The sequence below is a fragment of the Rhea pennata genome, chromosome 33 (genome assembly GCF_028389875.1).
Source record: "Rhea pennata isolate bPtePen1 chromosome 33, bPtePen1.pri, whole genome shotgun sequence".
Taxonomy (NCBI): domain Eukaryota; kingdom Metazoa; phylum Chordata; class Aves; order Rheiformes; family Rheidae; genus Rhea; species Rhea pennata.
This window is the reverse complement of record NC_084695.1, coordinates 222,323-238,340: the sequence shown is the minus strand read 5'-3', so window position 1 is coordinate 238,340 and position 16,018 is coordinate 222,323. Positions and strand designations below refer to the sequence as shown.

At 43.4% G+C, this 16,018-nt stretch overlaps 1 protein-coding gene across 1 annotated transcript; it reads right to left on the bottom strand.

Annotated features, from left to right (window-relative positions):
* Positions 1-1,005: 1,005 nt before the first annotated feature.
* On the bottom strand, positions 1,006-15,951 carry PIN1 (peptidylprolyl cis/trans isomerase, NIMA-interacting 1). The gene is made up of 4 exons (XM_062598417.1): positions 15,843-15,951; positions 13,300-13,500; positions 5,573-5,683; positions 1,006-2,232 (listed from the first exon to the last, which is right to left on the bottom strand). Exons 1-4 carry the CDS (start codon positions 15,898-15,900, stop codon positions 2,123-2,125), a joined length of 480 nt encoding a protein of 159 aa, XP_062454401.1. The 5' UTR covers positions 15,901-15,951; the 3' UTR covers positions 1,006-2,122.
* Between the last annotated feature and the right edge of the window lie 67 nt (positions 15,952-16,018).

The following is a 16,018-nucleotide window of genomic DNA, read 5'->3' as shown; positions in this document are numbered from 1 at the left end:
CAGGCAGTCCCACATGCTCTTTATCTCATTATCATGGTAGTCTTGTCATGCTTTTACTTGCAGTCCAAGGCTCTCCCCACACTGCTTCCCTGGCGCTTGCAATCTTCTGATAAAGATACAAATCCAAGTCCGGTGCTGAGCCCACAACCCTGCAGCACAAACAGTCGGGAAGCCAACAGTGTGCGCAGTCAGGAAGATCCTCGGCTGCCACTGCTTTTGCTATATTGCCACATTTCAAGAGAGAGATGACATCTTTGCTTTCCTTTATTTACCTTTGATCTTGCTTTCATGATACTACAGTTATTTAAGGTAATTTTCCTTTTCTAAGTTCTCACTTGCTTGTCACCCCAGAACTGGTTGGGTTAAAAAAAAAAATCAATGTGTTGCTACGGAAACCAACTTTCATCTGATGCACGAGAGCCTTCCATTTCCCCAGTAGAACTAGCACAGGTAAAAGCAGAAGCAGAAACACAAGTGATATTCATATGTTTCTTTGTTTTAGGCTATCACCTTAATTCAGGGATGTTGCTTTTCCCCAAATCTAAGAAAGATGAGAGTTTCTAGAAAAAAAAACACACTGCAGAGTCACTCTCAGTAATGGCTGGTTTCATACAATAAATTGAAAAGCCAAATTTACAGAACTGGGAAGAAATAGTTACTAAATTGCACTAAAGAGCCAGAAGTACTGTTTTTACCCTACCTGAAGTAACACCTTATACCAGAATTTAAATAGTAATTATGTAATGAAGCACCAACTCAATGCAAAGCAGAAAAACTCAACCATGAAAGAGAATCTAAGATATCAGGTTACAACTTAAGACAGAGAAATTTTGAGAATAAAGAGAGTTTTCTTAATACAAGTCACATTTCCATTTTATGATGAAAGGAACATTAGCTGTAGCCACCTCAGCACATACTGCAGAGGTCTGCGTTTGTTCTAATAGAAGCCACAGGACCTCTACAGTCAGAGGAGGAGAAATAATCAATACCAGAGCTCTTGAAATGTTTAATTGGAGAGGGCTTTATTTTCTGCTTAAGAGAACTGGAACTATACAGCTTGTTTGCATTGGACAAAAGCTGGGACTTTTTTCTGGTTTTATTTTACTAAACATAAGCAATGCAGTGTAACTGGAAAACAATGACTTACAGTGTTTAAACCACAAGTGGATCGAGAGGAGCTTGAGAACAGCCTTCTAGCTAAAACTGAAAATCCACAATACAGTCCATCCTACTGAATGGCACGGTCATGTCTAATTAATGGAGTGACCTCACACTTGAATGGATAACACACAGCATCCTACGTACCGCTACACAGCTTCCACTGGCTACTGACCTTCCTGCAGTGGGAACTACTGGCCGTTAACCTCTCTTGTTTGTATTCAGAACCAAAAGGCATCTTCAAGTTTTGGAGTCCAAGCAATGGTCAAGGTGGAGAGAGCTCCACACGCCACTGCATGACAGGACAGAGTAGCAATCCTCACTGAGACAACTGCATTAAGGGAAGCTACAGGTAGGCATCGACAGATACCCCATGCCAAGATGGCTAATTGTTTGATATTTTACAGTCAATTTACGAATGGCTTTAGTAAATCATTTCTACAAACCAAGGAACTGGGCTGCAGAGCAAATACATTTTATCCAGAATACATGGTATTTAAACAAACATGCAGAGGGTTGGGAGTTCATTCCATCATAGCACCAGAGTTCACAAGTCAACTTCACCATCATCAGTGCTGCACTGCAATAAATACTCCATATCTCTAACAGGGTGGATGTGGGAAGCACTGAAGTGTGACCTTTAGCATCGACAATTCCTCAGCTTCAGAGGCATGTCAATATAACTCAAGCAGCTGAGGCATGCCAGAAATTTTGTTTTTAACATTCTCTCTGCTTATGAAAGATGCTACTGTCTTATTTTGATTACGTTCTCACCCTTGGCTAACCATGCATCTCTGCAGGTGAAAAACATTGTGTCAGGTGCCACAGAAGATATTGAGATATGAAATGAGCTTTTTTTTTTTAAACTGGATATGAAGTTCATTTGGGAGAGTGCAGGGTTGGAGTAGGTTTTTTTTTCCTTTCTTCCCCTCGCCCTTTCCTTTCTACTTGTCACCAAGGCACTTCACTCTGTGCGTAGGATGATGTGGATCCCTGATTCTGTGAAAACTGGTCCGCTCATCTCACCAGCCCTCAGCGCAAATGAGGCATCTTCAAAAGGTTTCTGCATTTGACCTGCAGAGAGCAGCAATGAGAAAGTTCAATTAAGCCCAGCAAAGACTGGAAGCTCTTTCTGAGCAAGCAAGCCTCAAACGAAGGCAGCTTCCAGGCAAACAACAAAGACACCAATTAATAATTTGCAGGAGGTGTTTGTTTTCAAATATTCTCAGAAAACAATCCAAAACAACTCATTCACACATCCGTGTACACAGATGAACTTTCTTAAGATAGCAATTTTGTTCAGATCCTGTAAACATTGCTGCAGCAGGGAAAGACTGAGGACTCAAAAGGCAGAGGAAATCTGTTCTGCAGATTCACTGGCACAAATGAATGTTAGTCCTTCAGTCTCACGCGCCCTCAAGGTACACAGAGCCAATGGATGTGGTGTGCATTACAAGTGTCACTAAATAATTTACAAGGCACACGTGGCTAATGTCATGACCTAGATAAGAACTGCTCTTTAAGGCTCTGGTCTCCAAATTGCTGAGTTCCAGGTGGTTTAGTAATCAAGGCTCAGGGAAGCCACAGGTGATAACAGGAAGTCCCCTGCATGGGGAATAACTAGCAGAACTAAAGCAATTCTGCAATGGGCCATGAGGAATAACCAATGACAAGTGCTCAGCCAGAAGAATTCAAGCCAGGATACCAGCCTGCTATAGAGGGTCCAAGAGGGACAGTATTTTTGCCCGATTTACTGTGACAGCAGTTGGAGCAGAAAAACTGCCAACTCCAGCTGAAATACTGAGGCTCTGCTATTGCCAACAGGTCAAAGGCTCATTGTGGGACTCTCACCAAAAGCTTTAGCAAAAGGACAAGATGCCGCCAGGGGAAGGCCAGGCAGGGACAGCGCCCTGTGCATGCAGGGAGCCTTCGCTCTCTGCACTGCCTGCACTCGCCTTAAGATGCCGGAGGAGATGTATAGATCAGTGTCTTGCCAAAAATGCAGCATAAATCTCCTGTGCGTTTACGACCCTTGTCTCCAGGTTTCAAGACTGTGAAGTAGCTTTGGACTCCACAGCACATTAGGAGACGGTTTCAGAAATCTTATAGGCAGTGTGACAGATGGATCAGCAGCAGACATTGCAGGGATACACTAATCTCTTTGGGACCTCAGCTTCCCAGCCCCTTGAAAGACTGTACATCCTGGATGCATCGCATGTAGCTAAGCAGCATCTCCAGAATTTATATTTTACTCTAGGATCTAAATCCATCCACACCCATTTCTCTAGCAAGGCAGTTGGATGTCACAAAAGCTCAACTCCTCTCTTTCAGGATTAGTCATAATAGCTTCAGCTTGATACTTTCTCCTTCCAAAAAAAAAAAATAATAATAATAAAAAAAAAATCTTTTATTACTGAAGTGACCTGATACACAGGACTTTCCAGAGTTTCATTTCTCTCACCTTAGCATTTTGATTAATTGCTAAGAGAGGCAGACTGCCTGCCTGTCTCACAAGATCCGGTTACTTAGCCAGTGTCATTCACTGTCAGACAGAACCATATCCTGAAAACCTTTCACTTTAGGTTTTCAGCTGCTTTCTGCTAGCACCCAAACTCTTTACTTCAGATGAGGAATAGTCTCTCTGCTACACCACAGTGGTCTTCCTCAAACAAAGACATAGCTTATTTGAAGTTTTTCATGAAGATAAATCAAAATGTTTTAACAACTTCACTTTCAAAGTAACCAGTGCTCCAAGTTCTAATAAATTACATTTTTAGTTTAATATGAAAAGAGGCAGAGATGGAGATGGAGTGACAGCTCAGGAGCAGGGCCGCCACTCATAGCTCTAGTGTCATCTAGTGGAGACTGATTCTTGCAACATTTCTTTACTTTTTCCTATAGCCAGGAGAAATCTTTTTCCACATGTCTCCAAAGAGCACAGTAAACTCTGTTTCTAATGAACCCAAACTAGCAGTCATAGCATCCTAAGATGAATGTTTCATTATACAGGAAGCCATAAAATACTACCGTTCAGCAATATCTGAAAGGAGATACCTGAGGAAGCAAAAGCAACTGCTGCTTTAATCATAGCAAAATTAGACCCTAGAAAAGAACAGTAATTAAAAACTGTATCTTGGTGAAAGATCACAATCTGCATTCTTGAAGGTAATGTCAGCAGCCTGGTGGTCTCCAGCTAGTACGGGCAAAAGCAGTGACCCAGTGGCCCCTTCCACAATCACACCTGTAGCATCAAGCCAACTATTGTTTCATTTATTCCAGAAACATCCTACCAAAAAAATCAATCAGAAGCAGCACTGAAATTCACAACTGTGCAGATGGCCCTACAGGCTGCCTCATCTAACATCCTTGTATGCTTAGGCAGCTGCACAGATTTCTACACAAAATTTGTATATTTGCTGCAGGGTGAATCTCTGCATTCCGAGATGAGCTCCTGAGTGCTTAAGTCTGCTTCCTACCAACCCCAAACATTTCCACCAAAACTGACAGGCTTAAACAAGCCAGATCGCTTTTCACTGTTTCAGATACAGGCAGCTCTCACCACAGATCTTCCTTTGAGTTTGCTGTACACTTCTATGACTTTGGGGCACAGGCTATAAAGATAAATATAGCATTTTCTCTCTGACAGGAACCTTTCTTGACTCTCTTCAAATAAAATATGCATGTGTACTCTTGCTATTAAGATTCTGTTTTGTTCTTTAAATACTGTAGCCACACTCATATGACATCATTGCTTTACATTTTACTCCTAGTTGGAAATTAACCTATTCCAAAAAGCATTTGTGAGACAATGTAAAACAGGTTTCTCTTTTTCACTTTCCAATCTCAAAGGTTCTTCCTTCTGTCCTAGCAAATCTCATTGAGGAAGCATCCAAGAGCTTTTTGTTATCAATCCCTCATTGCACTGATCAATAATTCTGTAACAAACTCTCTCACCAACAACATTATTTTGCTGGAGTGTAAATCGCTCCTATTTCTACAACTTGTTAATTGCTTTCTGATTTAAGATTAGAATGCCAAATCATTTATCTAGCAAGCTGTTAGCAGGACTTATCCACTTCTTCCTTATTCATGGTCCATTACACTATGCAACTGGATTTCCATTCAGTGGAGCTGGAAAATCTTTTTCCAGAGGAAAAAGCCAGTTTCATGAAGGGCACTTGCACAACATCCTCTCTGCCTAGAATAATATTATGGCTGCATTCTTAATTGGTTTAACTTCTAGGCAGCAAGCTACATTTCCTGCACAGCAGGCTGCCTAGCACACAAACCCATTTTCATATTCATTCCCCCAACAGTAAGGTGCATGATTAAACCCCATCCCCTGCTAAGATTATCAGCGTCAGATCTGTAATCTTGATCTCGTGTTCACGTTGCCACACTGAGCTTGACTTACCTCTTCCAAATGCACCCAGATCACCTCCCGCTTTTGCCGAGCTACAGTCGCTAAACTGGGAAGCGAGAGATTCAAAATCCTCTTCTCCTGATTTTATCTTCTGGATGTAGCCTGTAGATACACAGAATAATTCACAGTCAGGAGAGGAGAGGAGAAAATAAATCAATCAAAAAGAAAGCCCACAGATGAAGCACAGTGCCTAGCAAGGGGACTGTTCCCAACAAAAGAGGAAGATGAACAAAGGGGAGCAGGTCATCATGTCTCAAGAGATGCCTTAAGCATTGCATCCCATGACAGAAAGGGCACAAACACCAATGTGCAGGTCTGGAACAGTAGCACAGCAGTCCAAGATTTTACTCTCTGCCAGCTCTCCCACTGAAGCCAAGGTCCAGCTCTGCCCTGACTCACTGACGGCTCAAGCAGGGCTGACTGCCCCCGGTGCACTGGCCTCGCCATGTGGCGCATCCTCTAATTCCAATCTTTGTGCTGTAGGGCATTTCTATTTAAGCTTCTAAAATAAAGAAACAAATAAATAAAGGCTGATTTCATCTATTAGTACCCCTAAAGTATGGTAATTTATTGTTGGGCTCCAGAACATGGGAGTTCTTAACTGCAGAAGGCTTCACCTTGGTAAACGACCAAGCATGAAGAACTCCAGACAAGTGAATTATTTATAAACACAGCTTCTTAAAAGGTCAGTAGAGGTAGTCACAGCATTAACCGAGAGTTCTGCCTCACAGTTCTGGACCTTCTTTTGCACCAGCAGAGCAGCTCCAGCTACCTCCTAGAGCCACATAACAAGAAAATTCAGAATATAGCTCACCTTTTAGATCAGATTTTCCAGCCAACAACTCAATGCCATGATTGGGGATGGGAAAAAGGGAAGCCACTAACGATGACTAGTGACGGCACTTAGAGACGAGCACAATCGCAAGCATCACCAACACATCTCAAGACCACAAGGCAGCTTTGCACAGACCCTCAAGACAACTAGGAATTTCCATGCATATAATTTAATGCAAGTATCTTATCCCAGTTTTCTTTAGTTCATTCACTAAAAGAAGGGTAACCAGTGACCAAAATCCCAAGCAGCCGCCAGCTCCCTGCAGCCACCACCCACCAAACCGTAACTAAACACCAGCAGCAGGGAACATTTCTGCAGATAGAGAGCTGTAAAAGCTCAACTTGACGCCTGCGAACAACGGGGCACCTCCAGACATGGCCAGTCGGCCGCCAACAAAGCTACCACACGCCCCAACGCCCAGAAAGCTCCCCCAAGAGGGAGCTTGCTTCCCACAGCAGAAGAGCAGGACGGAGCCGGGAAGCCACCTTGGAGCAGAAGTGGGCAAGGGTTTCTGCTGCACGGCAGGGCCACCCTTGCCGAGGGGTGGCAGAAGCACTGGCCCCAGGCAGCTCGCTCCCTACGAAAGCCTGCCTGCAGTCAGCAAGGCATGCTGGAAACCCCTCCACCTAACCCATGAGCCACAGCAGACAAACCAAGCCTCAGTCACATGGAGGGAGTCACGTTCACCTGCCCAGCAGTGCCCCAAACCAAAGCGGCTTGCCACAGACAAGAAACCGGCGACCTCAACCCTCAGATGGCCAACAGCAGCTCATCAGAGCTCTGTTCATTTACCTGTGAAATCACTCCGCAGAAACCTCCTCTCAGCTTGGGACAGGACCAAAGCCTGAATGTCTCCCATTTCCAGGCAAAGCGGCCTTGCCTCATCCGCAAGAACCCCCGCAATCACAGGCAACGACGCATCCACCTGGAGCTGGCGCCTCTTGTGCCACTTGCTAAAATTCTGGCTGTGTCGAGGTCTGGCACTTGCCCTTGAACAAGACAGTCATAGCAGCTGACTATATATGCTCAGAGAAATCAAGTGAACGGGGATATTTTTCATACTGAAGCTATTAAGTCTCCTGGTTTCAATAACTGGACTTCCCAGTGAAGGTCACTACCATTAAAGCACTGTAGCCTGAATGTATGAGAGTTTGGATTTTGCTAGATGAGCCTCTACAAACCCAGGTTGGGCTGGCCGTGGTTGATTCCAGCAAGCAACAGAACAGCCTGAGCTGAAAGTGTCACATGCACAAGAACTAATCCCATAAATTCGAGGGATGTTCTCAGAAATGGAAGGAGGCAATTTCTGATGCAAAGTATGAGGAAATAAACATACATACATATATATATATACACACATATATATACACACACCCCTCTGCATACTTGAGGAAATACCAGCCCTGAGGTAAGAAAATACTTCTTAATGAGGGAACTTAGGTGAAGTTCACCTGCAAATTAAATCTCACTTTATGGCAGAGTGGCAAAGTGCATGGTGTTTTTCCAAATCACTGCAGAAGACCAAATAATTGCAATGACTTTTCTGAAAAATTTTGCAGTCGAGCTGAAATGTCAAAAAATACTTACGATCAACTTTGCTCATCACTAGAAAGAATGTCCTATCCTTCTGAGAGCACAGACACATTAAGGAGGTGCACTGGATATCAGGAAAGAGGAACCTGCCTGTAAACACAGGCATTTAGTGCCAGGTGACAGGAGCAACCTGCACCTTTTCTCTACTTGAAAGAGGTCAGTTGGAGCTCCCTCGTTACTAAACCAGCCTGTCTTGCTTCTCAGTAGCTTACATACCCACGTTTTCAAGACAAGAAGCAGCAACAATTGAAGCAGCAGGCTACCAGTTTTTAGATGAATACTTTCATTGCAGTTTAATTTTAGCAAGATCCAAACTAAGTGATTTTAAGCCTTCAAATTGGTCTTCTACCCTATAGCCCACTTTTCCTCTCCCAGTCAGTCATATCTTTCTAAACAGGCTGCCACTAACCTACATCTTTGCAATTTAGCACGGAGTTCACAATAGTTTGGTTTGCATTTTCAGCCAAATGGGACTACTGTATGAATTAGGCCAAGAAAAAAAAAAAAAAAAAAAAAAAAAGACCATTAAAAAGGGCAATAGGAGATTACATCTGGTTCCAGAATTGCTTTTTTAAAAAGGAGGTCTGAATACAACCCAAGAGCCATAGAAAGTTAACTCCTGAAATATTTAACCTGCTTTAACAGAAAACACTGTCAGTAATATTGTCACACAAGTGAGGTTATGTGCACTTGCCCTACCTTCTGCTTATTGGGTACAGGTGGAGAAAGTCAGAAGACTACATAAAATCCTAAAGTTCTATAGAACTTAAGAAAAAGGCTACTTATCTTGCATTAATCTGGAAAAAAATAGTGTATCTGAGTAAAAGACTGTTCATAGCATTCGCATATGCATGTTTTAGAACAGGAACAGATACTGTTCCTCCGATTAAACTAGGCTGCTTGAACATAAACAGTCTATTTGCTGACAGAACAGTTTATCCTAAAATACACATTTGCATCACAATAAGCACATATGTAATTACACATAGCTGCCAGGCCCTAGCAAGTACCTGTCACATCAGTACACATCACATCCAGAAGCGTCAGGAATTACAGCTGGAATATACACACTGATGTTAAAGTAACAAAGCACCCAAATTAAGGATCAAGCCTTTACATCCTAGATTGCCTGCACTAGTCACATCAACAGGTTCCTAGCAGTAAAAAAGGTTTCCCAAGCTTGTAAAGTGAACCAGTCAACAACACTCTGAAATAGAATTCAGTTATTAAAACTATTTAATTAAAAATTTTAAGACAGTGCCCAACCAGAGTGCAAAATCTGTCAGCTCGATGAATGCTTTTATGGATAAAAGCTAGGACTGAAATAATTGTTTCAAGCAATCTAGCCAAGAGTATACATTTGCTCCGAGTGTCTGAACTTTGGCTCTGTGAAACGGGATTAATAAACCTTTTTCCCAATGATCTCAACTATTTAGAACAAATTATTCAGTGCAGATACTGTCTAGATTTTAATAAACCACCTGTAAAAATCTCCAGACATAAGTGAAATTGAATAATGGCAGATTAATACAAAAATAGTAAGATGAAAAATGACAGTGGGTTGTGCTAAAATGGGGAATATCAGGAAAGGGAAACTTTGAGATGAATCTTACTCTTTCGTAAGATGAATCTGCAGCAAGAAACAGGAGTATACTAACGAAATGTGCAACAAGAGGCTGGAAGGCTTGGAAGTACTGTCAGCAGAAGGGAGGATCATAATATTAAACATAATTAGATGACCAAGAACTGAAGTTAAACAACAGTCACTTATGTGCATTTATAAAACCAACAAGAATTTCTTCTATATGCTGAGAGTTTAATTGCAAGGTGAAGGACACCAGTGTGGAATTAGAAATAGCTACAAAACAGATTTTAAGGGAGAAATGCAGCACTGAGAAGTCATGCTATCTTCAGTAGAGAGAAGAATAATAGTCAATGCCACGGTATAAGGCACTGCCAAGAGCTAATCTGGAATACTGCACACCATGATGAACCAATGCTCAAGAAAGATTAATAGAAACTGAAGTAAGTGCAAAGAAGGGCTAAGAGTAGAGGCAGCTGAACGGATGACCTACATTACTAGAAACTAAAAGCCTGGTTGGTTTAATCAACGAAAAAGGCTGGGAAAGAGCAGGACTCTAAATCCACTGGGAGGTCAAAATCAGAAAGAAAAGTCACTTAAATTAAACAACACCAATGCACAAAACAACATATAGAAGCTAGCCATCAGCAGCATTTAGCTGGAAACTGGGTTTCTACACATCAGACCAGAGATGTTCTGGAACATCCTTCACAGGAGACAGAGCAGAAACAAAACTTCCTTTTAGATGAAGATCAATCACTCTTACAAAAGGAATTAAGAGGTATTACTCCCTTTAACAACCAGGGTTAGACTCAAATCAGGAATTTCTTTTTAGTCCTGTGTTTCCTACAATGTCACCACCTATGAGAACAGCTCATGGCAAGCCAGGTCACTCAAATCGTGCTGTTAACACAAAATGAGAGATAACCTACTTCTAATCCTCCACTGCAACTTTCTCAGTAAATTAAAAATTATTCATGGGCAACCCCTCCAGCTATCTTGAATCTCCGACTTTATTATTGGAGAAAAACCATCAAATGGCTTACATCTACAACTAGCCAAATATTAACAACTAACCAAAATTTTCTGAAGCATTCATCTTTAGGATAGCCATCCCTCCTGAGGAAACATAACTAAGAACTCCCTAAACAAATGTAATGCTTTACACACACACACACACAAATCTAAGAACGAACATCAGAGTTTGATTCTGAAGATAATAAACTGAATGTAACTGATCTCTAAATGCAACATGAAAATACGCGTACTATGGCTGTCAAAGTAGATCTCTAGGAAGGAATCTGTTCGACAATTCTCTGCTACAGCTACATTCACCAGGTACAGTATATCTGTTCAGAGTTCAGTGGTGCCTGACTGCCAGAAATGGTAGTGAGCTAAGCTGTGCATCCATGCAATAAACTCTAGCTGTTAAAGAAAAAAAAAGGAAAAAAAAAAAAAAAGAAACACACTTAATTTGCAAGATAATTCCATATCAGCAGCATCCATGGCAAGAGCCATCACAAAATAATTAATCATAAGTTAGTGTTCCCTATGACCTTTCCAGGGATAGTGTTTATGATAGACAAGTGGAGATGTTGACAGAAAGGTATATATATATATTTTTGTAATGGTATTTCATTCTCAGGATGACCAAAAAAAGCAAAGTGAAAAGTGGCAAAAGAATAAACCCCTAATGGCCTTTATCAAGAACACAAACAGGGCATTTACATGATGTAAGCTCTAATCACAACTTTCTCCTCCTCAGACACCACAGAGAAATGACTAAACATAAAATTTATCTGATAACAAGAGGGTCAATTGAAGCTGTCAGTCTAAATTTCACACTTCTGAGCTAAATAAAAAAAAATGTTTAACTTGCTCCTATATTTGAGAAAGAATAGATTAATGTTTCCCTCCATATCCTTACAGGTAGCAAAGACTTCCTGCATCTAAGATAAAGTACACAAACAAAATAAAAAAGATAACATTTGTTTAGTCCAAATAATGCTTTTCAGGTAGCTAAAATAACCAGTTTAGAAGACTCATAAATAACACACAGCCTGCTGGGTCACAAGCTCCTGAAACTCTTCTGCATCAGCAAGTCTGCTCAAGAGAACTTTCCTTCCAAAATTTAAATGATTCCCTCTTCTGTAGGTCCAAGTTTATCAGTGTCTGCCTAAAGCATGCCAACAGTATTGCATTCCTGTTTTAGCACGAGAAACTACTGCAGCTCCAGCTGGCCAATCCTCTGATAGCACTGGCGCAAAATTCTCCATCCCATCCAGGCTCTGCTCCCAAATGGAAGCAGCTAGGCGTTTTCCTCAGCATTTCGCTGTTACTCAGGAGACCAGGACAAGCTTCATGTATTGTTTTAGCTCTGGCCTGTAGAAGTTCTGCGCTGGCCTTCTGAGGATGAACATCACTCCAAGAGATGGTTTCTAACACAGTCTTGCAGGATTTCTCCAAATATAATTTGTGACTTGATTGAAACCATTTCAGTCTATTTATCATTATGCCATTCTCAGCTCTCTTGGCACAAGAGCTCCACACTATGCATGCCTCCTGCGTTATTGCCCCCAGTTGCACATACCTAACCCAAACAAGACAATTCCCTGAAAAAAAGACCCATTTGTACCAATTAATTCAACTTCCCTTCCAAAAGGCCTGCACACCACCTGCTGGTCACTACCTAAGTGCTTCCAGTTATTCATTGAAGAGACTTCCCCTCTCATTTTGTTTATTTATTTATTCAAAAAAGATTCAGGTTTATTGTTTATCAGGCTCCAGGCAATTGCCAGATGCACCCTTTCTATCCTCTCCCCTTCAAGGCTGAGGGCAGAGACAATAAAACAGTTCCAGCTCAGTCATATGCATTTGTGTATGCTCACAAGTGCTGGTAGCACCGCAGCACTGTTGCAAAGACTAGCTGTCAGGAAGGACAGAACTACCTCTTAAAGGACATGGTCTTGATTTCATTAACTAATCAGTTGGACTGGATTAATTTCCTTATTCTAAGAGGAAAAAGTCAGTAGTAACAGCTGGACTTTGAGCTTATTTCTGCAAGATCAAAACCTCAATGTTCAAGAAACATGACATCAATTCAATTCTACTGCCAGCGTTGCAAGGAAAGATATATGCTGCAAGCAGTCACAATGCGTTTTGTGGAAGGCATGCACACAGACCTGATTACAAGCCACAACATGTGGGGAGAAGCCTGAGAAGATCAGGTTGTCTGTACAGCCTTGTGTAAAATGTCTACACAAGCAACTTGATTTCAAGCAGAGGTTAATCAGAATGTACAGTAACTGCCATTAGGGCGAAGAGTCAAATGACATATTAAACAAAAAGAGATGTTTAAAGAACATTTTTTTAGCTTTAAATAATTACTTTATTTTTAATATGCACATTTACAAATAAAATACAAACAAACCTCTGAAACAACATTACAAGAAACACAAGGGGAAGAGGGCACATGGGGCGGCACCTGTCTTTATGTCATTTAATCAAAGGCAGCAAATCAAAGAGCAAAATTGTTTCTCCAAGTGGCTATGCTACACGAAAGTCCATGTTCAAACCACTTGGCTCAAAAACTTTGCTTTAGAGAGTTCACGACACACTGAACCATTCATCTCAGAGTTCAGTTCTAGGCCTTAAAATGACTTTTCCCCTACAATAATATCACTCTTTCTCTCTCCTGCATTTACTTGCCATTTATAAGCTCCAGTGCCTCATCTTTGGTCCGTGTGATCTTTTCCTGCCTCCACGATGAGGGTCTTCTGGACTGGTTGTGTTTCACCAAGAGATGTGAGCATCGCACTTTGGTGGGCTCCCCTTGGCCATTCTTTCCAGTGCCGCTGGGGCGCTCCCACTGGCTGGCATTTGTGATATGATTGAAGTAATACACACGGCCTGCAGACAGAAAGAGAGGGTTAGGGTTACAGAAAGCTCTTGTCAAGACCCCTACTATTAGCTTGGTTTCTGCAAGTGGGTCACATCCAGATTATCAGTGCAAGTGCAGTAAAGACATGGTATAAAAAACATAGTTCACAGCTCTACATACACCATTTCTTACACAAATGGCTCTGTCAGGAAACAAGAGTTTAATCAAAGTTTCCTTTGACTTTAGTCAAAGTTCCTCACACAAGCAGACTCCAGCAGCACTTCCAGTTTAGGGCAAGTCATAGAGCTCTCATGGATCAGGGTTAAAACCACCCACTGATCCTGCCCAATAAATTAACATTCCCACATAACACCCCACCATCGTGGTCAGAGTTAAAACTGCGCGTTCATATATGTGAGGTGTCAATTATTAAGAAAGCAAGGAATGCAGTCAGCTCCCAGTAACATGGTAGCAACACATCCTCTAAGGGAGCACACAGTGACTCGGTGCAACTCTGCCCCTTCTGAGGTGAGGAATGGTACTAGGTTTCTGGTGTGGGGATATAAGGTTGCATTTCACTTGAGCACTATTTGCAAGGGTAAAACAGCGTAAAGCCCCTCTATTAAGTGCATCACTTAGCATAGACTGCAACAAATGCAAGAAATTACTGTTGGCAAAAATCATACATTTGTATTGCACAAAAAAGCCTGATTTCAAAAATCACTTTTTGTTTCTACCAGAAAATTGGACCTCCCTGCATAATACACTCGTGCCTTCCCCCTCATAGCAAAGTTCTTATTAAGTCATCTATGAAAACAATGCATTCAGCACTAAAATAAAGCCAGGTAATGCTGTCACCCACTAACAGGGATGTACCACGTCCTTAAAGGTCTTCCAGTGCTGGCTCAGAGCTACATGTTCATTTATCTGCATTAATTCATAACATTAATCAAGATGATTTCTGACTTCTTCTATTGCGTCATTCATCTCAGAGTATTCCACTGAAATCAGAGCCACATCAGACTCACAAAATAAAGCCCATTGTGACAGTAAAACAAGTTGGGGGGAATGCAACAGCAGCAGGTAACTTGCTATGCAGCAAGAAGTTATGCTATAATGACAAAGGGCCCCAAGTCAGCCATTTCAATCCCAACCAGTACCCTACAATCATTCGTGTTTCTCCATCCAGGAGACCACTAACAACGCAGATCTGACAACTCCACACAACCACAAAGCTCCTTGTCTCCAAGACGCTTCAGCCATAGTGGTTTTGACAAGGAAGGGTTCACACAGACACCTCTTCCCTCTCCATATTTTGCCACTCTGAACTCATCTCCCCCACAGCCAAGCACACAAACACACCATCCTAGAAATGGCTTTTGAGCTATTAAGTCTCATAATATAGGAAACCTCACTGAAAACACCATCCTGACCAAGAACCTCCCTTCCCAAGCCACAAAATCACAGCCGCCCCAACGAAGGCAAGAGTCTGCCATGCTCTGACAGAATCTCTTAGACAAAGGTCTCTCTAGGCTCAGTGCCCCCAACCCCGGGCCTCCCCACCTGCTACACAGGGACGGAGTGGTTAACAGCATCACCCTCTCCCCCAGGGATGCAGGGACAGAACAGCCAAAACACACAGCCTGGTACCCAGAAATCACACCCCATCCCCCTTGCAGGCCAACGTCCCATCGGACACAGGAGCTTCCCCCCCTCCGAAAAGCCCAAACTCTCCCCACAACTCAGAAATCCCCATTGCCAAAGCAGCTCCAAAGCCTTACACCCCGCAGACCCCCCTCCAAAAACATGAACTTCAGCATCTCAAGGACCCCCTCCAAGACCCACTCCAAAGTCCAGCTCACACCACTTGCCTCAGAGCACCCTGCCCCTCAACCCCCCCCCCCACACACACCCAGGCCAGGCCAACGCCCCCAAAATACAACCCCCTTCTCCCAGGCCAAGAGCTCGATACTCCCCCCAAATCCACCAACCCTCTCCCAGGCCAAGCCCTCTTCAGATACCAGCGCCAGGCCAGGCCCCCAACGCCCCCAGAACCCTCCCTCCCTCCCGGCAAGGCCCTCAGTATCCCCCAAAGCCTCCCCAAATCCAACGCCCCCTCCCGGCCAGGCCCCATCCACTCCCCCAGACAGGTCCTCAACATCCCCCAAGGCCCCCTAAAACCTAACGCCCCCCAGTCAGGCCCCATCTCCCACTCAGACAGGTCCCCACCCCCCCCAAGGCCCTCCCCAAAACCAACGCCTCCCTCCCCCCCCCCCAGCAAGGCCCCATCACACCCCCCGGCCGGGCCCTCACCACCCCCGAGACCTCCCCGCCCCGCCCCGCGAGGGCTCGGCGCCGCCACCGCCCGTACCGGAGCTGCGGCTCATGCGCTTCTCCCAGCCCGCGGGCAGCTTCTCCTCCTCCGCCATCTTCCCTCAGCCGCGACAACTGCACCTCCCGCAGCGACCTCTCCCGGCCCTGCCCTCATTGGCGCGCGAGGCGGGGCTGTCCCGCCCCTGCTCTGCTCTCATTGGCCAACGAGGCGGC